At 43.1% G+C, this 25,865-nt stretch overlaps 1 protein-coding gene across 4 annotated transcripts in view; it reads left to right on the forward strand.

Moving 5' to 3' along the window:
- Positions 1–25,865, forward strand: part of CHD2 (chromodomain helicase DNA binding protein 2) — a 71,765-nt gene that overhangs the window by 15,463 nt on the left and 30,437 nt on the right. For 3 of the 4 annotated variants that reach the window (XM_081965036.1, XM_081965033.1, XM_081965035.1), the window contains exons 5-18: positions 3,903–3,964; positions 5,584–5,715; positions 7,145–7,291; positions 7,982–8,115; positions 9,398–9,623; positions 10,733–10,833; positions 13,393–13,437; positions 13,644–13,819; positions 15,373–15,497; positions 17,873–18,089; positions 19,185–19,274; positions 20,893–21,083; positions 22,891–23,079; positions 24,772–24,934. In XM_081965036.1, coding sequence (XP_081821162.1) covers positions 3,903–3,964; positions 5,584–5,715; positions 7,145–7,291; positions 7,982–8,115; positions 9,398–9,623; positions 10,733–10,833; positions 13,393–13,437; positions 13,644–13,819; positions 15,373–15,497; positions 17,873–18,089; positions 19,185–19,274; positions 20,893–21,083; positions 22,891–23,079; positions 24,772–24,934 — 1,998 coding nt within the window. The remainder of the gene's footprint in view (positions 1–3,902; positions 3,965–5,583; positions 5,716–7,144; positions 7,292–7,981; positions 8,116–9,397; positions 9,624–10,732; positions 10,834–13,392; positions 13,438–13,643; positions 13,820–15,372; positions 15,498–17,872; positions 18,090–19,184; positions 19,275–20,892; positions 21,084–22,890; positions 23,080–24,771; positions 24,935–25,865) is intronic. The other variant, XM_081965034.1, reaches the window with a different exon arrangement.

Raw genomic sequence — 25,865 nt, forward strand, 5'->3', positions numbered from 1 at the left:
CCTATGATCCTCTGTGATCTTCCATCTTGGACAGTGGTTTTGTCCATGTCTCCTTCCTCTTCCAATCTTCTCAGTTGGTGGGGTTGATATGGGAGATGGACAAGAAGTGGAGCCAACTTTGTCCTCCATGTCTACTACTTGTTCAGAACTCCATCTGGGCTACTCAGTCCATATTCTTTCCCCCTCCCACTCAGAAGTCCTCTGAAAGCTCAGATCCAAGGGGCCAAGAATTATTTTGTCATTAAACAACAGGGTTTTGTTTTCCTTTTTCCAAGTTCTACAAATGCCAAGCTCAATGGCCCTCTTTTCTCTGTCATAATGACCCACATGCACACCCACTAGGGGCTCAGGTAAGTCCAATTTTTATTTTATTTTACATTATTACGTAGTTTTTGCAAACATTGGATTTGCTGTCTGCTAGATGTTTCTGTCGGCAATGCGACAGACACTGGCTTTATTTGTATCTTATGTGAAAGAAAAATATGTGCATGATTCACAGCAAACATTGCAATACCACACAATAATGTAAAAAAAAATAGAATGCTTCTTTCCCCCCTGAAAAGAAAAGGATGGATTATTCTGGTGGCAAAAGCAACAATGCACAACCTTCACTTCAGCAGTGTGCTTTAATTAATGGGCTCTTGCTTGTGCAAAATGTAGTCTGTAAATGCTGCTTTTGTTATTTAAGGAATCTAATGGGGGTGCATCTAGGAATCCTTAACAATTTCTTATTTAATGGTAGACTACTTTTGCCTGGGTAATATTTTTCCATTGGGTGTATGTATTTTCAAAAATGCATAGCTGCAGCACCTCACACATGCATCCTAGGAAAAAAGAGGAGGTCCCTTAACTTCCCTCCAGATGAATTCCCAAAATTACTCCTCTCTATTGATTTTTCCACTTTGCCATTCCACCTGGCAAAGAAGCTCCTGCTATCTTATCTGGTGTGACTTTGAGAAAAAACATTCTGGCAGGATTGTGCAAAAAAGCGCTACATAAATTTGAAAAACGATCTAAAGTATATCTCTATTTTGCTGTGACGAGGTTAGGAGTTCAAGAAGATCATTTCCTCAACTTCACTGTGGACAATGTGATGTTAAAGGGGCAAAGAAATCAAGAGTCCCACCTAACGTCTTAAACCGCAGTTTAAGACTGAACTCTTGGTTGAGGCTTGTCTTTGGATTGTTGGCTTATGCTGGTGAGAATGTTTGGTTAAGTAAGCAAAGCCTGGCAAAGATAGTCTTGAAGGGCTTCAGAAAATTTCATCAAGTGCACTAAAAACTGCCATGGTCCTCCCAGTTTCTTCCACTACCTGTGCTCACACAGTATCTATAATCTGGTTTGTGTGTTTGTGCAATAATGCAGGGTAGGAAGCTGCGCTGGGGAACCAGACAATATCAAAGAATGAGATTTGAAGTAGGATCCATCACCACAAGAGCTTTACCTTCTGCTCCTATGTTTAAGTAGCTTCAGGGTTCTTGTTTATTGCCCACTGCTTCAAAGGGACATACATAATTCTCAATCCAGGAACAAGGTTACAGCTTCCCAGTTGGAGAAGACGTATGCAAGCTTCTGGAGAACTTCATTTTGATGGGATTTCTCCAGTAAGGGACAGAACACGAAGCTGAACTTGCAGTAAAAAAAAATACAGAAAGAACCCAACCAGTCCAAGAAAACTGGATTCACTCTTTGGATGCTTTCCTTGATGGAGGAAAGTGTGCAGAAGATGACCTACAATGAAGGAAGGTTTGGGGGTAAATTCTTCTGTCCTGGAATAGCATGATGTGCAAATTTTATCCTTTTGAGTTTCACATAACAAAATTTCTTTCTTGTTATGAATTTGCATTTCCCCCAAGCAGATAAATAACAAACCACATTATGGCTACGCTTGGTGTATGAGTGCCTCGGACTGTGTTTGCCCCTGAAAAGCAAGAGATGATGATGGCCAGGAGGACAGAAGGAGGTCCCCTTCAAAGCTTGGGGGCACCAGAGAGGCAAAGCTTTTGTATAGCTACAAAGGGGATACTGTCAGCTCCCATAATTCCATGCCAGCATCTGGCTCCTCTAATGAGGCTCTCATCTGGATCTGGTGGAGAATGCGACATCTGGTTCTGGTGGAAGATGGGCCAGTGCAGTGCGGAGGCTTTGTGACAGATGGGAGTCAGTATACATCTTGTAATTTGGGGAAGGATCAGAAGAAGAAATAGACTTGTTCTATTTGGTGCAGGGTGCTTGAGTGAGCACTCCAGATATGAAGAGCTAATTACTTTTTAATGTATTTGGATGCACGTTAACAATTGAGGATTGTTTTCAAAATTTTCAAGGGACACACTTTTAACCTTTAAAGTTTCGTAAAGATCCTGGAAAGAGACAGATGTGCCCAGCTGTTGACTGCAAAGATCATCTTATTCTCTTTACCTGTTTCTAATATATTTGGATGCCTGCATCAACCCAAAGACAAATTCCTTGTATGTCCAATCACACTTGGCCAATAAAGAATTCTATTCTATTCTATTCTATTCTATTCTATTCTATTCTATATATAACAGCTCATTTTCTCAATTCTCTTGTCACCTATAATTTAAATAACATTGCCCTGTTCTCAGGGAAAGAAAACTGAAGAAACAACTGATGATTCAATTTCTAAGTGTGTTTTTGTCAGTCTCAAGCAGATTTTTGTGGTGGGTTTTTTTGTTCAGCACCAGTACACTATCTTTGGAGTTCCTTGTATCCTGTTACCTGTGAGAACTTCATGCAAAAGTCATGCAAATCCCACTCTTGACATTCTGGCCTCTGAGCACCCATTTTGAGCTGAACGAGCTGCCCATCAATAGATCAATTTATTCCTTTGAGACAAAGTTATCCAGATTTGTGGGCATTTAGCTGCCGTGTTTAGCTTCTTTTTCTTTACTATCGAGTGAACAGATTGATGTGTTAGTAGTTTAATTGTTTAAGAAGATTTAATAAATATATGTAAGCATAAGGGTAATTTTGTATAAAAAGTAGGAGATGTATTTTAAGGGCTTACCGTTCCTTTCTCCTCCTCCTCTTTCTCTTTTTTTTCTTTTTTGCATATATTAATTACCTGTCTCAGGTAATTAATCCATGGATTTCCACCCCACTGCAATTGAGAGACTCAGTGGTTTACTAATTCCACTCAATCCAAAAAAATCAACATAGATTTTGAAAGTATGAAACTGAAATTGTATGATTTTAAATTGAAATGAAATTTTAGAACTGTTTATCCAGCCCTTCCCCATATTGTTATTTGTGGGGAGGGAGTTGTTCCCGATCCCTCATAGTTTTTGGAGTATGACTCATCATGTGCCTTTGAAACCAGGTACGGCAGTCACCTGAACTGATAGAAGAGAATATTTATGGCTCAGAGTTGAACTGTTGGGTCCTTCGTGCTCTCTGAGCTTAGTTGTTTTCTTGCAGATGTTTCATTACCAAAGTAGGTAACATCATCAGTAGACCAAATCCATCCTGTCTTCTGCAACACTTGGAAAGCCTTGGTGTGTGGCTGCTGTCAATGCCTCTTCCTTCTTCTTTTTGGCTATTCTTTGATCTTCTTGTCTTCAATTTGTGTTTCTTTTTCAAGTACCTTTGCCCACTTGTGTTCACGATGCAACAGAGTTCCTGTCTTTTTTTTTTTTTTAAAGGAACGAAACAAACACAACACCACAGAACTGTTGGGATACTGGGCCAAAAAGGGTGTTGCTTATTTATTCGCTGTGTGGTAGTGAATGCCTCCCTATTGGCTTTGAATCGGGGGGGAATGAGCCAAGGTGTATCCAACACCCTTTAGGGATGCCAAGAATATTTGCAAGCAAAATATGCAGCCGTCAACCTCTCTTATTGCTCCTTCCCTCTCTCTCCCACCTTCTCTCTTTCCATTCAAGGGGCATAGCGAGTCTGAAAGTGAGAGTCCCAAAAGAAGAAGTTCAAGGCAAGTGAGAAAAATGTAAGTTACGAGGGACTCTGTCTCGTTTCCGAAACAAATGTAGTTTTCCTTTTTTTTTTTTTTTTTGGAAGGATTCTTGCGTCTCTACAGGTAGCCCTCACTTTACGACCCGACATTTCTGTTGCTCAGCTTTGCCCCATTTTACGACCTTCCTTGCCATAGTTGTTATTAAGTGAATCACTGCAGTTAAGTTAGTGAACATGGCTGTTAAGTGAATCTGGATTCCCCATTGACTTTGCTTGCCAGAAGGTCACAAAATGGGATCACATGACCCAGGACAATGCAACGGTCATAAGTTGCCAAGCATCTGAATTTTGATCCCATGACCATGGGGATGCCATAACTGATTGTGTGAAAAATTGTCATAATTTTTTTTAGTGCCGTTGTAACTTTGAATGGTCCTTAAATGAACTGTGGTAAGTCGAGGACTACCTGTATAGTCTGCCCTTCCTCTTCTAGGAGGTGGCAACACTTAGCTGAACTTGATATTGACCTTGTATCCTTGGAAGGGAAATCAAGACAAAACCCCAAAGTTACACATTTGGTTGGGATCTTAAAACTAAGAAGAAGGGAGTAGGGAGCTACTTCTATAACACTGCCTAGAAAACTACTTGGAGGCCTCTGTGAAATCTTCAGTTGAGTATGACTTGAAGAATTCTAGTCCTTCTCCCAATATGCATTTGTACATTTTACCCTATTCCACGTACACCCAGAGAAACCTGCACAAAACATACCACTCTTGCATGAACACATATATACTGATGTTTGTCCTCTTCTGGCACTCTAGATCCTTGCTAGATTGGTAGAAGAAAGGGACATGATCCTTCCTTTTCTGGAACTGTTCCATGGAGAGGGAAGAGTGGATATCAGACCAGCCACCTGCATTTCATTTGCTAGGAAGAAAGCAAAACTCTTCCATCTGCTAAAGGCAATGCTTCTCAACCTTGGTAGCTTCAAGTCACGTGGATTGCGGCTTCCAGAATACCCCTAGCCAGCCTGTGAAGTCCACACATCCTCAAGGTGCCAAGGTTGAGAAGTTCCTCGGACGATTGTATGTGGCTTGAGGACTCGCCTCCCCTAATAGCCTCAATATTAGCTGGAAACTAAAATGATATCCTAGTTATGAGACCTAATGTCTCTTTGTACTTAAAAGAACGTTCCATTGCCAGGCATATTAAATAGGGGGTGTAACTTGGATTGTGTACATTTAGTCGAATGGGTTTGATTTTAATTGAACTGTTAATTGAACATATGTCATTGTTAATAACAGAGCTAAATGGGGACTTTCTGAATGGTGCTTTGGAGCAAAGCACCTGTTTTTAGCTCTTTAAAGCAACCTTGTCCTTTCCTGAAATCGCAGGTTGCCACAAAGGGCAGCCGCGTCATCTCAAGGAAAGATGCAGCTACTTTAAGGAGGTTTCCCATTCTTTATGGATGTATTTCTGCACAGCCCTAGTTAATAACTTAATTGTCTTAACATTAGATGAACATTCTGTATATCTAGGCCTTCTTACATATTTGGGGGGAGGGGTTGTTATTTAGTTGCCATGTAAAAGCAGCCACGATAACGGCTCATAATGACGGTCATTAACACTTATACTCCTTATCAACTTTTATAGACACACAGGTAAATGGAAAAGGGAGGGATCTGGGGATGATGATGATGAAGATGATATTGAAGATCAAGACTCCAGTGGTGAAAGTGAACAAGAAGTGAAGAAAGTGAGTTCCAGAAGACTTAGTTCAAGAAGGTGAGAAAACCGATACTGCCTTCCTTGCAGTTGCCTTTATTCTTCCCCACTCTAGACCTTGGATTCTCCACCCTTTTGTTGTGGGTTAGTATTCTGAGTGCAATGATGGAAGCTTTGCCTAGCGGGAAGACAGAAGAATGGCAAAAGTTTCTAGCATAGGACAACAGTTAAAGAAGATGATCTTGATTGAAATATACAGGAATCATTGCCCAGGCAAAAAGGATGGAAACATTTTTTTTTTAAAGTACAAAACAATGAGATAGCATTTGGAAGCGGCTGAAGTATAGACTAGTCACTGGAGTATAAAAAGGAGAAGGTCCAGCACCATCAAACCTGTAGGATTCTGCTATTTGAGCCAGTCTCAATAACTGTCTCAGCGGTTAAAGTTGCTGTGATTGTCAGCTGGAAAGCTGACAGCCCAGGTTTGAGACCCCAGCGCTGCGCAGTCAGGGTGAGCTCCCTTTACTTGTCCAGCTGTTGCTAACCTAGCAGTTCGAAAGCAAGCAAATGCGAGTAGATTAATAGGTACCACTTTGGTGGAAAGGTAACAGCATTCTTTGTGCCTTTGGCGTATAGCCATGCTGGCCACATGACAACGGAAATGTCTTTAGACAATGCTGGCTCCCTCGGCTAAGAAATGGAGAGGAGCACAGCCCCTAGAGTCAGACATGACTAAACAGAGGAAACCTAATAATGAAAATTAGCCTTCCTATGGGGTTGATTCCCTGGTCTGGTGTTAAAGAATGCTCAGCTTATTACAACTACTGAGCCGTGGTGGTGCAGTGGTTATAAAGCAGTATTGTAGGCTAATTCTGCCAACTGCCAGCAGTTCGATCCTGATCGGCTCAAGCCTTCCATCATTCTGAGGTTGGTAAAATGAGGACCCAGATTGTTGGGGGCACTATATTGATTCTGTAAACCTCTTAGAGAGGGTTGTAAAACACTGTTAAGCGGTATATAAGTCTAAATACTATTGCTATTGCTCCTGCTTTTGCTTCTTCTGGTTTGCTTCTGCTGCTGCTGCTTCTTTTTTAAAATAAAGTTTTATTAATTTTCTATGATTACATTTAACCAGTGCTTAATAAACATCATACTGTGAGGGTTGTTTTGTTTACTTAACAATACAAATTATGTTCCTAATCTTTACCCCTTTTTTCCAGCCATTGATAAAATAAATTCCATGTTTGATAGTATTCTGTATGTTCTTTCTGTTTAATCTTCAATGTAAGTGTGTACATTTCTGCACAGTCCAATATCTTCTCAATTATCTCTTCATCTACTGCTTCTGCTTCTTCTACTTTTTCTTCTTCTGCTTCTTTCTCTGTAAACTGCTTAGAGAGGGCTGCAAAGCACTGTGAAGCAATCTATAAGTCTATTGCTCTCGCTACTTCTACTATTACTACTCCTGTATCGGTCTGTTTCATTTCAGAGCAGCGAGCAAACCCATCCCAAAAAGGAGCAGCAAACCCCAGCGGTCCAAGAGGCGGAGGAAAACCGAATCATCAGAGGAAGATGATGATGAGGAGGATGAGACCCCCAAAAGGCAAACTAAGCGCCGAGCAGCCAAAAATGTCAGGTAATGGCAGAAAAACCTAGAGCTGGGTTCACACATGCTCAGCAATATGGGGTGATTTGTTTGTCTGAACCCAGCCATCATACTTTGTATGAACTAACCTGGTTATGCCTTAAATTAATATGTGAGCCTATGTCATTATGGTTTATTTACCAAGCCATCTCTGAGCAAACCACAGCTTTCCTTAATATGTGAACCCAGATTATGCAATGTCCTGGAGCAGGTTGGAGAATTCTGGGAATTGAAGTCCATTCATCTTTAAGTTGCCAAGGTTGAGAAATACTGATCTAATTCAATCCTCTACAATGGGCAGGAAAGCCAATTAAACCATTCATGAGAAGCTGTTGTTCACTTACAGACGAACCCACAACTTCCCTAGATTATTCCACTTGTGCCATCTTACCATCAAGAATTTTTCCTTTGAGCACAGGCTGGCTTGGAGATGTTAAGCTCCCTTTCTAGCTTATAAAAATAATATCTTTGGTTCATTATTTCCCAGTCCTGGCCATTTCCAAATGCGTGGATTTCAAATCCCAGAACTCCAGGGTTAGAATAGCTGTTGGCGACAAGTGTTGAAGTCCAACCACGTGGAAGTGGCCAAGGGTGGGGGGAAAACCCAGTCTTATTGACATGGAGAACCCATTTGGCAGAAGGAAAAACCTGAACTGTCCTTGTGCATTGTCTTGTGCCCAGTTACAAGGAAGACGATGACTTTGAGACCGATTCAGACGACTTGATTGAGATGACAGGCGAAGGGGCAGAGGAGCAGCAGAGTAACAGTGAAACCATTGAGAAAGTACTGGAGAGGAGAATAGGCAAGAAAGGAGGTAAGTGCAAGAAAATTTCCCTTGGATTCAGATATTCCTAGCAGTGTTTCTTCCTAGTAGACGTAGGCACCCAGTTAAAAGCATCCTTCTCTAAGTTGGATCCTTCCAGAGATAACACCTTTGCTTCTAGAATGCCTGACTCTGCAAACACAGTTTGCAGACGGGTCCTTGGTGCTCTCTGAGCTTGCTTGTTTTCTTGCAGATATTTCTTTACTCAAACTAGGTAATATCAGTGCTCCTGATGATTTTTTAGTTGGGTTAATGAAAGTCTGCAAGAAAACCACCAAGCTCAGAGAAGACCAAGGACCTCACAGTCCTCCTCCTCCTCTACAAATCCCACTCCCTCCTAGCACTGATGACATTTCCTAGTTGGGTAATGAAATGTCTGCAAGAAAACCACCAAGCTCAGAGAGCACCAAGGATCCCTCATTTAAATTCTGAACTAAAAATATTATCTTTTGTTGACACAGCTTGCAAAATTCCCAGTTTGGGAGTTAGAAGCATATTGTGTTTGGAGATTTCTTCCTAGGGACGACTGCTTTATCATAGCAAACAAGGTTTTATAAAAACTAGCTTTGTATTGCAAAAGGGAGGGTTCTCTTGAACAAGGCAAACTGAATATATATATTTTTTTACTTTATAAAGACCTCTGAGTGCAGACCAAATCAAGGGTAGAGTGGGAAGGCTTTGCCAGTATAAACACCCTTAGGCCTGTAGACCTTACCCTGACACCTAACTGATTATTCAAGCCAATTCCCTGAACAGGACCTTTAAGGTATTGAAAAGGACCTGGCTTTTTAGTTCTGGGATAAGCATGTTTGGGAAAACTCAGAGCCACAGAGAAGCACAACTAAGACAGAGAACAATAGCAGTAGCCCTTAGACTTATATACTGCTTCACAGTGCTTTACAGCCCTCTCTCAGCAGTTTACAAAGTCAGCATCTTGCCCCCAATAATCTGGGTCCCCATTTTACCCACCTCGGAAAGATGGAAGGCTGAGTCCACCTTGAGCCGGTGAGAATTGAACTGCCAAACTACTAGCAGCCGGCAGTCAGCAGAACTAGCCTGCCATTCTAACCACTGTGCCGCCAGAGGCTGTCACAGTCAAAAATAGAACATTTTCAAGGAGGGTGAAGGGCTGGCCCACTTTTTAGTAGAAGAGATGAAATGGAATTTCTTGGAAGTTGAGTACAGCTAAACCCATTGGAACCCTCCATAGGAGCAAAGTCCCAAGACCGGTTTTGCAAAGTTTGACCTACTTTCCCCTCTATTCCTTCGGCAGCCATTGGGGCCTCCACCACTGTCTACTCAACAGAAGCCAACGGTGATCCCTGTGCCAATTTTGACCCAGAAAAGGAGGAAGGGGAAGTGCAGTACTTAGTTAAATGGAAAGGTTGGTCGTACATCCATAGCACGTGGGAAAGTGAGGATTCCTTGCAGCAGCAGAAAGTGAAAGGCATCAAGAAGCTGGAGAACTTCAAGAAGAAAGAAGAAGACATCAACAGTTGGTAGGCTTTTCTTCTGGCCTGCTCAGAACATAATTAAAATCATGGGCTTCCTATATGGAAAACAGGAGTTCCCAGATCGATCTGTGGTTCTCAAGCTTTTTTTTTTTTTGAGCCCAAAATGTATACTGCTAAGCGAGGCCTTTAAGTGAGTTTCGCCCCATTTTTTATCCTTTCTTGCCACAGTTAGCTTCATGTTTATTAAACGAATAGTTTACCCATTGGCTTTGCTGATTGGAAGGTCACAAAAGGGGATCACGTGATCCCAGGACACTGGGACCATCATAAGTGTGAGCCAACTGTTTGAATTTTGATCCTGTGACTGACCACGGGGATGCTGTAACAGTCGTAAGTGTGAAAAATGGTCATAAGTCACCTTTTTTAGTTCTGTTGTAACTTTGAATGGTCACGAAAGCAACAGTTGTAAGTCGAGGATTATCTGTACTAAAAACTGATGGATCGCCACCAGATTAGATAGAAACACCCCAATGAGATGGATTTAAAACAAAAAACCATCTAAAGTTCCTTGTAAAACATACTGCCTGCAGACACAGACATCACTCCAAGATTAGTAAACGGTGTCCTTCCCACATCTTTAAAAACTGGCTAAATGTGCTGCACAGTTTCATGTTTGAAAGGGATTAAGTCTTTGCATCTCTATAGAAGTCAGGATCCTGATTTCTGCTCCTAAAGGGGACATTTGGAAACTAGTTTTTTCTAGGTTGCCAAGGACACAGAAGCCTTTCCTATATGGAATCAAATGGCTTTGAAACTGACTGCAACCACTTTTTCAGATAATAGCCACAATGTTTTATACGGCTATTCCACCTGGCCTCAATTCCAGGAAAGTCTAGCCATTATTACTTTTCTAAAAAAACAACAAGTTTTTGAACTTTCTTTTTTAAAAAGTCCTCTCTTTTCAGTGAACATCAAGCCACTTATATTTTGTAAACAATTTAAGAAAGCTGAATTTTCATTAGAGATTTTATGAGATTTGGGGTGTGCCCAGCCCCACTTCCAAAAGTTTGGTGCAATAGAAAGATCAGAATAACATGCCTGTTGCAAAAAAAACAACAACAACCCTGATTTGTTCTTTTTATTTTTGTACCCAGGTTGGAAAAGGTCACCCCGGAAGACGTAGAGTATTTCAACTGCCAACAGGAACTGGCGGCTGAGTTGAACAAACAGTACCAGATTGTGGAAAGAGTGATTGGTGAGTTTGGGGTTAAAAAGGAATCAGGCCATTGGGGGCGAAGCAGAAATATATCCCATGTGTTTCTGATTGAACCCCTTCTGTCAACCATCCCAACTTGGTCAATTGGGAAAGAAAGACTCCTGGCACCTGATTAGCCAAAAGTATACTTTACTAAAAGCCAAAGTGATTACAGAAGAGGCAAAGCTGGATCTGAGATTTTCACGCGCAAAAGATATAGTAAACTCTCCCTGGTTTCTGGACAATCCCCTGGTTATCAGACATTGCCAAATTAGGTATTAACAAATTGTTTGAGAAATGGAGCCTGTCCGCATTCTTTTAGTGTAACCTTAAGATGGCTTGGTTTCAATTCCCCCTAGTTCCCTTCCTGCATCCCTATCCCCACTGCCCCCTTCCCCAATTATTAAAGTCAGGCTGTCAGCTTGTGATGCGTAAGCTTAGCAGAACGATGCTTTCATCTATATTTTGGGAAGGTGCGCCTTGTATGGCTGAAAGCCGAGGGCATTTAAAGCTGTTGAAGCTGATGGGATTTTCTTTTGAAATATTTTTTTTTGAGAATGAATGAAAGAGCAGGAGGAAAAAAAAACCACAAAGGGAGTCCTTGACTTAACAACGTTTTGCTTAGTGACCATTTGAAGTTGCAACGGCCGAGAAAAAACTGACTTAACGATCATTTCTCACACTTCGGACTGTTGCAGCATTCCCATGGTCATATGATGAAAATTCAGATGCTTGGCAACTGACTCATATTTATGACGATTGCAGTGTCCCAGGGTCATGTGCTGTTGTGCTGGACTTCTGACCAGCAATGTCAATGGGGAAGCAAGGTTCACTTGACTGTGTTAGTCATTTAAGAGCTGTAGTGATTTTCTTAAACTGTGATTCAAAAAAAGATCTTAACATGGGAGAAACCTATCTTGCTTACCAATGGAAAATTTAAGCTTCGTTGTGGTCAGAAGTCAACCATTACCTGTAGGCAATTTTGTTGGCATTGTGGGCCTATTGAAATTTGCAAAAAGGGCTACTCTGAAAGTTTGGTAGACGATTGTAATGTGGCACTTACACTGTGTGGTTCTGCCCCTGGCCGTTCACCTGGTGAGATAGGCACCCATAACCAACCACAACAAAAGGCAACCAATGCAGCTGTGTCCTTGCATCATGACATCTGAAGCATCATTTGCACAACAACAGGATGAGTCCACCTTGCCCGGTGGCATCTGCCACTCACTTGTGCCGGTTTTCCTGCTGCTATTTTTGGGTTTTCTGGGCGGCCGACTGCACTTTTAAGGAAAGGCCTGGATTGCAACCAGCCACCGTTTGTAATTTTCTAAGAACAGCTCGGGGCCCAGAGCCATTCTTGAAAACACATTAAAACTTGTAATTTGCTCTGCAGCACACTCTCTTGTCTCATAAAAAGTGTTTCCTTAAAAAAAATCTGGCTTAACGAGATTAACTCCAGGGATGCAGAGAGCTTGCTAGGAATTGGCAACTCCCAAATATTGTGAGAGTTGTACTTCTCCACATGGTCAAAGCTTTACAAGTTCTGAGAAGAAATGGTTTTGACTGTCTACCAAGATGTGTTAGGACTACAATTCCCATAAACTCAAGACAGGAGCTTAATGGGCCCCTGGCAATGAGAGTGTCTAATGCCAAAGGTTACCCCGAGGTAGTTTATCCAATTTAGGCAAAAATCCTAAATTTGTTCCAAAGACAGCTAGGATTTAGTCACATTTTAAAAAGACACACTTAATGCATGCTTCCTGAAAACACCTTTCCTTGATTCTATTCACACCTTTACAAAAAGAACTCACAAATGGTCATATTTTGTCTTGTGCTCACCTAGTCATTTTAGAACCAAATGCATCAAAACCTTTTGAGTTTTGTTTTGTTTTGTTTTGAGAATGCTAAAATGCACCCCTAGAAAGCAGAACTCTAAAGCAGGCAAATTCCTCAAAGAACAATTTATTGGATACATCATATTGGCGTAACTGGTGAAAGCCGACTCTAAAAGTTCCTGCGGCTTTCACCTAATTGAAAGTAAAAGTTTCCCCTTTTCCCCAAGTCACTGGTCACGCTGTCCAATCCAGTTCCTGGCTGGTTGCTTAGTTACTTTACTCCTCCTCTGGCCAGCCACCTGTGAGAATGTCCTTGGTTCCCACAGAAAAGCTTTCTTGTTTTGGCTACACAACCCCATCTAACTATTTTCCCTCTTCCTCTATTGCGTGACAACCCTGAAGCCTCCAAGATGGCCTCAGCCAGGTTCACTTCAGGATTGACAAATTGCCCATTTGTTCCCCCTCCCATGTCCCTCTCCTCCTAGCCTTTGATGGCAGGATGCCAGCAAGGCGCCAAGCTGAAGATGGCAGACCTGACCCAGTCACTCTCCCCTCACAAGGTTATTTTTGTGGGGAAAATAGGATGGAAGAAGAAAAAGCATTAGATATGTTTGCCACCTTGAGTTGTTATTCAAAAATAATAATAAAAGCAGCATGTCAATTAAATAATTAATTTAATTTAATCATTGCATTTATGGATGCTGTTTTCTCATTTCTTGTGCAGCGGTGAAAACGAACAAATCGCCAAATCCTGGAACTGAATTTCTAGGTAAGGCGACCCATTCATTTTACTGATTTACATGCTTTGTTTAATTATATAGATTGGTAGAGATGTCTGATTGCAATACTCAGTGAAGTATTTTACTCAAATACCCCTGGCTGGATATTTCTGTCATGCCCATTAAGAAGATGGCTTGGCTCTTATCATGCATTTCTTCATCCCTTCCCCCTCTATCTGCTACCCAATATTTGTAGTTCACAATCGCAAGTCCTCCTCTAATGAGCCAGAGTACCTTTGCAAGTGGATGGGACTTCCCTACGCAGAATGTAGCTGGGAAGACGAAGCTCTGATCAGCAAAAAATTCCAGTATTGTATCGATAGCTTCAACAGTAGGAACAACTCCAAAGCCATGCCTACTCGGGATTGCAAGGTTAGTCTAACAGAAAAACACGTTGTAGTTCTTCTAGTCCAATCCCCTGCTTAGGCAGGAAATCCTATACCGTTTCAGACAAATAGTTGTCCAATCTCTTCTTAAAAACTTCCAATGTTGGAACATTTACAACTTCAGGAGGCAAGCCATTCCACTGGTTAATTGTTCTGTCAGGAAATTTCTACTTCTACGTTGGTTCTGTCCCTGATTAGTTTCCATCCATCGCTTCTTGTCCTGTTTTCAGGTGGTTTAGAGAATAGGTTGACTCCCTCTTCTTTCTGGCAACCCCTTAGATTGCTCTTCCCATTTTGGCTTCCATTTAAATTGAATTGAATTATTTATTTGGCCAAATGTGATTAGACCCACAAGGAATTTGTCTCTGGTGCAGAAGCACTCAGTGTACATACAAAGCAACAGAATCATTATCATCATGATACCAATAAGTGGAAGAAGATATTAAGAAGGATAAATAATAATACTACAGTCATACTACATGGATAAATGCACATATTAGACCGCACTGTGAGAATTAGGTGTTCAGCAGAGTCATGGCTCTGAATAACTAGTTCTCACGTGGCTTTTATTCTCCTCTTGGCCAAGGGGTGGCGCTGCTTCCCCAAATACAAAGTTCACAGCAATTGAGGCTGCATAATTGAAAATACAATGTACTGAATGCAAATTAAGGTTTTTCTCCCCCTCCTAGATGACTTATCTTTAAAATAGTGTTGTTCTGACAGCAAACAGAGTAATGAAGGCAGATGAGTGTTTTTCTGCCCACTTTTCTATGTTGAAGAAGGATGCTTTTCAATTCAGTTTAAATTTGTTAAAATAAATATTGTACTTTTTACCTGGAAAATTATGCTCCATTTGCAGATCTTCCCTCCCTTCCTTCGTATCACAGAATTTTATGTTCTTGCAAACTAAAGATGGGGCAGTTGAGCCATATGTTGTTTATTTACAAGATTTATACTGTGCAAAAGTCCTGGGCCACTTTTAGACTTCTTGTTGTAGCAATTATATAGTGACCGCATAGAATTATGTCTTGGGATCCTTTACAGAACGCAACCAGATAATACAGGTAGGTTACATGCAGTGCAGGTAGTCCTTGATTTACAACAGTTCACTTAGTGACTGTTTGAAGTTACAACAGCACGGAAAAAAGTGACACAACCATTTTTCACACTTCTGACCGTCACAGTATCCCCATGGTCATGTGTTCAAAATTCAGATGCTTGGCAACTGCTTCAGACTTATGACCGTTGCAGTGTCCCAGGGTCGTGTGATCCCCTTTTGCGACCTTTTGACAAGCAAAGTCAATAGGGAACCCATATTCACAATTTACCAATGTGTTGCTAACTGAGTGGCTGCAGTGATTCACTTCACAAACGTGGCAAGAAAGGTCATAAAATGGGGCAAAATTCACTTAGCAAATGTCTCGCTTAGCGATAGAAATTTTGGGCTCAAAATGATGGTCATAAATCAAGGACCACCTGTAATTTCCCGGAACAGCAGGTCTGTGAAGCTGGGAGAATTGACAGATGTCTTCCTCGTAGGTGCTGAAGCAAAGACCTCGTTTTGTGGCCTTGAAGACCCAACCTTCCTACATTGGTGGGGAGAATCTGGAACTCCGGGACTATCAGCTGGAGGGCCTGAATTGGTTGGCTCATTCTTGGTGCAAGTAAGTGAGGGCAGGTGCTTCTTATCCGTCCTCCCAAAAACATAGTCCAGAAAGAGGCCTTGGGTGCTCCTCTCTTGATGACCTGAAGCAGTGTCTCTTACCGATGGGCTCAGATGGTTATTTGTTTATTTAGCATAAGGCATATCATCCATGGAATTGCAGTATATACGAACATTTAACCCAGAATAACAGAGTTGGAAGGGATCTTGGAGGTCTTCTAGTTCAGCCTGCTCAGGCAGGAAAACCCCATACCGTTTCAGACAATGGTTGCCCAATCTCTTATAAAACCTTTAACATTGGAGCACCTGCAACTTTTTGGAGGCAAGTAGATTAATAAATAAAATGAAAAAAGGGACACGGCGACTCAGTAGCTAAGACTCTGACTTGTCGATCAGAAAGGTCAGCAATTTGGCGGTTCAAGCCCCTAGCGTCGCATAATGGAGTGAGCTCCCATTACTTGTCCCAGCTTCTGCCCAACCTAGCAGTTCGAAAGCAGGTAAAAATGCAAGTAGAAAAATAGGAACCACCTTTGGTGGGAAGGTAACATTCCGTGCGGCTTTGGCATTGAGTCATGCCGGCCACATGACCACGGAGACGTCTATGGACAGCGCTGGCTCTTCGGCATTGAAACGGAAATGAGCACCTCCCCTAGATTCGGGAACAACTAGCACATACTGTATGTGCGAGAAGAACCTTTACTTTTACCTAGATTAATAAAGCACAATATAATATAAACACTAAAAAAGATCTATAATCAGATACCAATGTCTAGGGCCGGGATGGGGAACCTATGGCACGCGTGCTACAAGTGGCACGCGGAGCCATTTGTTAGGACACGCGAGGCGTTGTCCTGTCAGCTTGCCCAGCGCGCATGCGCGTGCTGGCCAGCTGACCAGCCTTTTTTAAAGTCATTTTACGCCCCCCCCCCCCCCAGGCTCCAGAGGCTTTATAGGAGACCCTCTGGAGGCTTCAGGCAAGCTCCTAAAGCCTTTGGAGCGCAAAAAAATGGCCCTATGGACAAACCGGAAGTTTGGGAATGGACTTCCAGTTTGCTCGGAGGGTTGTTTTTTGCCCTCCGGAGGCTTCAGGGAAGCCTCCTGAAGGTCCCTGAAGCCTCCGAGGGGGGCGGGGGAGGCTGTTTTCGCCCTCCCCAGGCTCCTATAAAGCCTCCGGAGCCTAGGAAGGGCGGAAAAAACATGCAAAAAATGGGGGGGAGTGACTCTCATGCGCGCATGCGCACTGGGGGGAGTCGCACATTGCATTATGGGTGCGGCTTGCCTGCGAACCCCCCCCCCCTGCGGTCTCCCCACTTATGGCACGCGAGGCAAAAAAGGTTTGCCATCGCTGGTCTAGGGCGTTTAAACATTGAAGTGCAGCATCGTTTATATGGGAAAAAAATCAGATACTGGAACGATATATGCCCTTAGTTTACCATTGCAACGAGACCTATAGTTTGGTGTGTGACTCAGCAGTCACACTGAGGGGAGGAGAACGTGCCCTGTTTATGCAGGGAGCCCTGGCAGATGCCGTGTGAGGTGCAAACCCTTTTCAGAATTGTGTGAAGGGAGTTCGCCTCCTTATGGTGCACTATGGATAGCGTGACAGTGTAAAATAAATGAACTAGCAACTGTTGGCAGCCAGACTACTTGGTTGACTTTCCTGGCTCTCAGAATACATGGCCACAAAAATGAAAACAAAAAATGGACTTTTTAGGCCCAAATGACAAGAGAGACTGAGAGTAGAGTAGGGTAGGGATAGAATTAGAGTACAGTAGAGGGTAGAGTAGAAGTAGAGTGGAATAGAAATAATAGGAATAGAATAGAATTCTTTATTGGCCAAGTGCGATTGCACACACAAGGAATTTGCCTCTGGTGCATTAGTTCACAGTGTACACATGAACAGCAAATAATAGGTCCTAGGTCATAAGTCATAGTTATAATCATTAATGATAAATTACAAACAACAATTGATAAATCATAAAAACCAATAGGAGAAGCTAGCAGGAAAGACGAGAAGATGAGAAAAGGTGAGAAGTGAGTCAGTGCTGTGGGGAATTAAGTGTTCAGCAGAGTGATGGCACAGGGAAGGGGGGGAAGAGAACCTATTTTTATTTCTGGTTGTTTTCGCATGCAATGCTCTATAGTGACATCCTGAGGGGAGAAGTTGAAATAGATTATGTCCGGGATAGGAGGGGTCTGTAGATATTTTCTCAGCCCTTGTTTCTGGTTCGTGCAGTATATAGATCCTCAATGGAAGGCATTGGTGAATATCCTGCCTCCAGATGTTCTCCAGAATTGAAAGGGAAAAGAAAAAAGTGAGCTCATTGAAAAACATGGCTGTGTTGGCTTGACCCCTTTCCTTGTCTGCTTCCACAGGAACAACAGTGTCATCCTGGCAGATGAGATGGGCTTGGGGAAGACTATCCAGACCATTTCTTTCCTCTGCTACCTCTTCTATCAGCACCAGCTCTATGGCCCCTTTCTGATCGTGGTGCCCTTATCAACCCTAACCTCATGGCAGAGGGAGTTTGAGATCTGGGCCCCAGAGGTCAACGTGGTTGTGTACATCGGAGATCAGCTGAGCAGGAACGCTGTGCGTAAACTAGCAACGAGGAAGGGGTTGAATGGGACTAGGACAACACGTTTCTCTTTTTCTACAGTTTTGTGGGGTGAGCTGCAGGGTGCATGACATAAAAATGAAAGTGCCATTATTGGGAGATAGTGATAGCAAGGAAAGCAAGGCAGGCTCTGAAATTCCCGTTCAAAACTGTTAGGTTAAAAGTTGTAGAAACCCCTTCTTCTTTGTCTAGTCCAGAGGTGAGGCAATCCACAGATGCCAAGTTGTGGTGAGAACTCGAGCTGAGAAGATGATAGGAAGCTGTTTTCAGGTGCCACTTGCTCGGTTCCTCGGAGCTGAGACAAAACAGATGGCCCCAGGCTATTCCCTTCCTCCTCCCATTCCCAGTAAGGCACATCAAAGTAAAGGAAGAACCAGAAACAAGAAAAAGTTGTAAACTGGCATCTGGGCCCTCCCTGCCAGAATGGTAGCGTTCTGATATGGGGACCTGACATGCTGTCCCTCTAGGAGAAAGAAAAGTCCACCTGGAAGAGAAAAGAGAAGAGAAATATCAACAGATAGGTTTATCTGGGTACTGGGCATGGAAATGCTTCAACAAGCTTGGGGCCATCTTCTCATGTGTTGCGTAGTTGGCATGGATGGTCAGATCCACTCTTTGTTTAACCCTGTTGAATAGACTACAGCTGACAGCTTTCTCCGGACAGTATAAGAGCCATTGTGGCACGATGATTAGGATGCATTATTGCAGGCTAACTCTGCCAACTGCCAGGAAAGTTGACTCATCCTTCCATCCTTCCGAGGTGGTTAAAATGAGGACCCAGGTTGTTGGGGGCAAGATGCTGCCTCTATAAACCGCTTAGAGAGGGCTGTAAACTGCTTAAAGAAGGCTGTAAAGCACCATGAAGTAGCATATAAGTCTAAGTGCTATCGCTAAAGTGAAATCAAACTTCATTTTGGCTTAGAGTGGATTGAAGGCTTTTGCGTACAAAAAAGAAGAGCTGTTGGATGATTAGGTGGTATAATTAGCTCTGCTGGCTGCGGGAATTTTGGGGGGTGAAATTCACACATCGTCAAATTGCCAAACCAACTCATTCATTTATTTTGCTTCAGATCCGTGAGTATGAGTGGGTCCACTCTCAAACCAAACGGCTGAAGTTCAATGTGCTGATTACAACCTACGAGATCCTCCTGAAAGACAAGGTGAGTGATGGGCCAAGGCAGTTTCTACTTGGAGGAAAGAGTAACCCTGGTCATCTTCTTTCTTCTGTTTGCCCTCACATTTTTGGCTCAGAAAGGGTGGCTGCTACTGGAAGTGAAGATGTTTCAGAAAGTTCTAGATTCTCATACCAGTAGTTGGTGAGCTGCTTCTGGAGAACTCATCCATTCCTTGGTAGGGCCGGCCTTCCTTCCTTCCTTTCTTCCTCCTTTCCTTCCTTCCTTCCTTCCTTCCTTCCTTCCTTCCTTCCTTCCTTCCTTCCTTCCTTCCTTTCTTTCTTTCTTTCTTTCTTTCTTTCTTTCTTTCTTCCTTCTAGTCTTCTGCTAGCCAGGAATGTTTTGGGAGCATTAAGGTGCAAAAGACAGCGATCACAATACCATGAATTCAAAGAATTAATATGAGTAACATCTGCATTGTATTTGCTCTTAAGATGTTTGAGCAATTATGTTTTGCTTTGTAAGCTATCTTCAGTCTGCTTTAATTCTGCACCACACTTCAGTGTGTTGTCCAATTGTAATTCATGAGAAGATGTGGGTGTGTCTTCAGCATTTGGTCCAAGAGGTTTCCAAGGACTGTGATGTAGACAGAATGGTGCTGGAGAACTTGGGAACCACAGACCTTGGGGGTGTGGGGTGGTGGTGAGTGAATTTTCTATATCCTTGACATAGAAAGGAATATTTCCACATAACTTCTTTACAAAACCTTGGGAAGCAGTAAGCAGCCATGTTGAGCTCCCATTTGGGATGCTCCTTTTTCTATGCAGCTTCTTGATAGTAAAAATATCTGGAGTCAGAGTACTCAATCCAGAAATATTGTGGTTCCCTGTCCATAATAGAAGAAACCCTAGATTGTGTGTGGATCTTTGCCAGCCTAGCTAAATGGAGAAGGCGAAATATCTCTACCAGGAGATTTTTACCTTGGGTTGAATATCATTGAACATAGTGCAGCGGCATCCAAAAAAGCCAATGTAATCCTAGGTTGCATTAACAGTGGGATAGAATCAAGATTACATGAAGTCCTAGTACCTCTTTATAAAGCCTTGAAGAGGCCACACTTGGAATACTGCATCCAGTTTTGGCCACCATATTGTAAAAAAAGATGTTGGGACTCTGGAAAGAGTGCAGAGAAGAGCAACAAAGGTGATTAGGGGGATGGAGAGAAAAAGAAGGAGTAGGGGAGACATGATAGCAGTGGTTCAATATTTGAGAGGCTTCCACAAAGAAGAAGGGGGTCAACCTATTTTCCAAAGTACCAGAACAAGAAGCAATGGATGGGAATTAAACAAGGAGAGAAGAAACCTAGAACTAAGCAGAAACAATTAACCGGTGGAACAGCTTGCCTCCAGAAGTTGAGGGTGTCCTGTCACTGGAGGTTTTTTAAGAAGAGACTGGACAGCCATTTGTCCCCAATGGTATGGGGTCTTTTGCTTGAGCTGGAGGTTGAATTTAGAAAAAAAAAAAAACCAAGGTCCCTTCCAACTCTGTTATTCTGTATGTCGCAACCTGTCATGCTTGGGACACAGGTGAAGGTTTTCCAGAGCAGATGTAAAAGGACCTCCCTAAAATGGTTCTGCATTATTGCTGTATTGTGACCCACCTGTAGACCGTCCTGGGAAGCATCAACTGGGCCTTCCTAGGTGTTGATGAAGCCCATCGCTTGAAGAATGACGACTCTTTGCTCTACAAGACACTGATTGACTTCAAGTCCAACCACCGCCTGCTCATCACTGGGACACCCCTTCAGAATTCCCTGAAGGAGCTGTGGTCCCTGCTGCAATTCATCATGCCAGAGAAGTAAGTTGGGTTGAGAAGTAGCGCTTGAGCCGCCACACGGTGCAAGAATTCCTAAAGCAAATGAAACGGAAAGCTTCAAATGGCCTTTAGAGCAAGGTAGATTTAGAAGCCCAAATTATTACCCAGCACTTACCAATACAAGCCTAATACAAACTTATTAAAAAAATATGTATCTCTTAGTTTATTGTGGCAAAAAAAGAGAGCCAGGAATCTGAATCTGTACTTTTTTTACAATAACAAATTTTATTAGATAACAGAAGGATTCACAGAAGCATTTTGCAGTTGATGAAAGCTTTTAATAAAATGTGTGGGATTCCCTTGTAGAATTTCATCAGTTTTATCATCTCTTTTCTGAAAATACAATGTTCTTTTCTTCTTTTATTTTTTCATAAATATAAAATTATATTTTTTTATAATTTCCCTTTTTTTAAATGTCGAACACTGGCCAGAGTCTCTAAGGAGCTGGGCAGCCTTTGTTAAAATTAAGCGATGCAATAAATGAGGCTTCAAAGATGCTTTTTTAAAAGGCGAGAAAGTTTCCTTCTTGAAAAAAAAAAGACATCTTTGGGACAACCATGACCTGGATGACCGAGAATCTCCATAGAAATAAATGAGGCTGCCTGTAGCTGATGTGACATGCTTGTGTCTACCTTGCCAGTAGAAAGGAAGAATGGACTAGATCAGAGATGGAGAACCTTTTTTGGCTCGCGTGCCATAAGCGGAGGGAGTGCAGGGGGGGGGGGTTTGTACACTGGCGTGCTGCACCCATAATGCAATGCATGACCCCCACAGCACGCATGCACGCATGACAGGTGCGCCCCCCCCATTTTTTGCATGCTTTTTTCGCCCTCCCCAGGCTCCAAAGGCTTTATAGAAGCCTGGGGAGGGGGGGAAAGGCTCCCCCCCCCCCGGAGTCCCTCCGGAGGCTTCAGGGAAGCTTCTCCAGAGCACAAAAAAAAAGCCCTACAGGCAAACCAGAAGTTTGGGAACCGACTTCTGGTTTACTCGTAGGGCCGTTTTTAGTCCTCCGGAGCCTTCAGGGAAGCCTCCGGAAGGTCCCTGAAGGCTCCAGAGGGCTTAAACTGGCCCTAAGAGCAAATCGGAAGTCCGTTCTTGAACCTCCGGTTTGCCCGTAGGGCCGGTTTTTTGTGCTCTGGAGGCTTCAGGGAAGCTCCAGAAGCCTCCGGAGGGCCTCTGGTGGGGGAGGAGGGAGGGAGGCTGTTTTCGCCTTCCCCAGGCTCCTATAAAGCCTCTGGAGCCTGGGGAAGTTGAAAATGGCTTTTAAAAAGGCTGAACTCAGCTGGCCAGTGCGTGCATGTGCGCTGGCCAGGTGATAGGGCAATGCCTCGCATGCCCTGAGAAATGGCTCCGCATGTCACCTGTGGCATGCGTGCCATAGGTTTGCCATCCCGGGACTAGATAATGCTTAAATGAGGTCCTTTTTGAATTGGCAAAATTGGCTTTGGAGGTGGGCCTGAGTGGTTCTCATCCTCTCTCTCCCCCCCACTCTCCCTCCCTCCTTCCCTTTCTCTCCCCCTCTCTCACTCTTTTTCTCACCCTCTCTTCCTCCCTCTCTCCTTCCCTCTCTCTCTCTCTCTGTGCCTCCTTCTGTCTCCCCTCACTCTCTCTATCTCCCTCCCTCCTTCCCTCTCTCTCTCCCTCCCTCCCTCCTTCCCTCTCTCTCTCTCTCTCTCCTCACTCTCCCTCCCTCCTTCCCTCTCTCTCTTTCTCCTCTCTCTTTCTCCTCTCTCTTCCTACATCCTTCTCTCTCTCTTCCCCACCCCCTTGCCCTATCTGTGGCTGCCAGGTTCGAATCCTGGGAAGACTTTGAAGTCGACCATGGCAGAGGACGAGAGAACGGGTACCAGAACCTGCATAAGGTCCTGGAGCCCTTTCTCCTGCGCAGGGTGAAGAAGGACGTGGAGAAATCCCTCCCAGCCAAAGTGGAGCAGATCCTGCGGGTGGAGATGTCTGCCCTCCAGAAGCAGTATTACAAGTAAGGGCCCTTCTGGTGGTGGGCACCACAAGGTAACTTTTGTCTTAGGAAAGAAGTAAAACTAGCATGGGGCTTGGATTTCCTGCACACAGGAAAAGGCTGCCCAACCTCTTTCTACTGATCTCCAACCAATCAAGTTCCAAGTGATCTTTGTCCTCTTCCCCAGCCTAAATGCAAGATTGGAGACTTTGGGATGTCTCCTGTTGCAACTCTGCAGGCGTCTGTCGTTCTGAGCTGGATTTCATTCAAATTGGCCATCAGGAGTCACACAAAAAAGCCCCTAGGGAGTTATAACCGAAGCTCTCCCCTCCCCTCCCCATAAACATACATAAATTAAAAACTGATGGCCGATTGAACGAGTACGGGATCGATAAGCCAATGAACCCAATGTCTTAAAATTGACAGCATTCAGATTGGAATAATTAACAACGCTGCAGTCTGGCCTCAGTTCAGAAGCAAAGCGCTCAACGTTTGATAGAAAAGCATTCCAGGAGAAGCAAATGTAGGTGGGAGAGGTGTAGTTGGAATGACTTGGAACCAAGATCAAACTTGCTTTAACTCTGCTAATATCCTCCTCCTACTGAGAGGGTCAAGGTGAGCTAGATGATGGCAGAGCCCCTCCTCTTTTGTCTCAACAAGAACCCTGCAAGGTGTCTGGGCTAAGAGACGAGGACTAATTGAGAATTAGTTAGTGACTTCAAGCATGGCATTGACTCCCTCTTGGTTCTAAAAATTGCCACAATCCGTTAGTGCAGTTGCTCATCTCTAGAAATTGTGGGTGCTTCATCCCTGGAGGTTTTTAAGAAAAGAGTGGACAGGCACTTTTCCAGAATGGTATAAGTAGTCCTCGACTTACGATCACAATTGAGCCCCAAATTTCTGTTGCTAAGCGAGACAGGTGTTAAGTGAATTTTGTCCCATTTTACAACCTTTATTGCCTCAGCTGTTAAGTGAATCCCTGCAGTTGATACGTTAGTAACCCGATTATTAAGTGAATCTGGTTTCTCCATTGACTTGGCTTGTTGGAAGGTCGCAAAAGATGACCACACGCCCCAGGTGCGCCTCAACCGTCATAAATACATGCCAGTTGCCAAACTTCCGAATTTTGATCACATGACCACGATCACTGTTACAAATATGAAAAACATTCATAAATTACTGTGTTTCCCCAAAAGTAAGACAGGGTCTTATTTTTGTTTGGCCACCGAAATAAGCACTTGGCCTTATTTTCAGGGAGGGCTTATTTTAGTGCATGCACTCAAAAGCCCGATTGGGCTTCTTATCTGGGGAGGTCTTATTAATTTTCAGGGAGGTCTTATTAATTTTGAGATGCAGGAGGCAGTGAGTGTTGTCACCTCACGGCTGCTGCTGTGTTGCAATATTTTCAGGGGAGGGCTTATTTTAGTGCATGTGCTCAAACGCCCGATTGGGCTTATTATCCGGGGAGGTCTTATTTTCAGGGAAACAGGGTACTTTTTTTCAATACCGTTGTAACTTTGAATGGTCCCTAAATGGACTGTTGTAACTTGAGGACTTCTTGTATAAGGTCTCCTGTTCGAGCTGGAGGTTAGACTAGAAGACCTTCAAGGTTCCCTTCCAACTCTATTATTTTGCATTGTGTATGCGCTGGCTTGCTTTCGTGAAACCGCCAAAGGAGCCGAGACTGATGTTTGTTATCCGCTGACCCTTCAGATGGATTTTAACAAGGAATTACAAAGCCTTGTCCAAGGGAACGCGGGGCAGCACGTCCGGCTTCCTGAACATCGTGATGGAGCTGAAGAAATGTTGCAATCACTGTTACCTGATCAAACCTCCAGAAGAGAATGAGAAGGAGAACAACCAAGAAAGGCTTCTGGTAGGTAGAGCTTGGAGAAAACTCATGGTAACAAGCTAATTCTACGTTATTGTAAGGCTACATTTGCAGAACTTTGCAAGTCTGAATCTTGCAAATTTCCTGCTGCTACTTTGAGGCCGTCTTTTCTCGCGTATTGCTAAAGCCTGAATCTCAACAAAGAAATTAAGGATTTAGTCAGAGATGGAACTCATAACTCGTAATATTTTTAGGCTGGTTCTGCGGCTAAGCATGACATTCTGGAGAAGAATTTTTTAACTTTAACTTTTTATTTTATTTTTCCATTTTCATAACATATAAGCACATGTATAGTATTACATAGCCAACATCATATTGTATTATTAAATGTTTACATCAATTCACCTTACTGTCAACTCCCCAAAGCAATTATTGGCTCTTCTGCTCTCCAAACACCATATTTGTACCTTATCCATCACTTTCTTCTCTCTCTCTCTCTCCTCTCCCTCCCTACCTCCTTTCTTCCCTCTGTCATCCTTCTCTATTTCCCCTTCCTCTCTCCTTCCTGCAGAAGAATTGAGGTATAGTTGTGGAATAGATTAAAAAGTTCCGATGTTTAACATTGTATAAGGCTCCCAAATATCTCAGAGGCTTCAGGTGGTCTCACGGGAACTTGAAACCTAGACTGAAAGTCAACTTTCTCTTACCTGAACATATCGGATATATTTAACCAGGACGTCTATTCCCTCCAACCAAGATAACCACCCATTTGGAGGGAGGTAGATTATGGAAAATGGTCTATAAAAATCATTACTTCAAGGAAACAGATATACCTTGCCTAAGCCAACCTACTGAGCTCATGGCCAAGTGAGTTAGAACAAGGGGGGGCCCTCCTTGTATTCATGTTCATTGTTGCTTCTCTTAATCCACTACAACCATTATGATACTCAGTTGCTCAGTCAACTGTGCTCCATCA

The sequence above is a fragment of the Natrix helvetica genome (genome assembly GCF_964273705.1).
Source record: "Natrix helvetica genome assembly, chromosome: 12".
NCBI lineage: Eukaryota > Metazoa > Chordata > Lepidosauria > Squamata > Natricidae > Natrix > Natrix helvetica.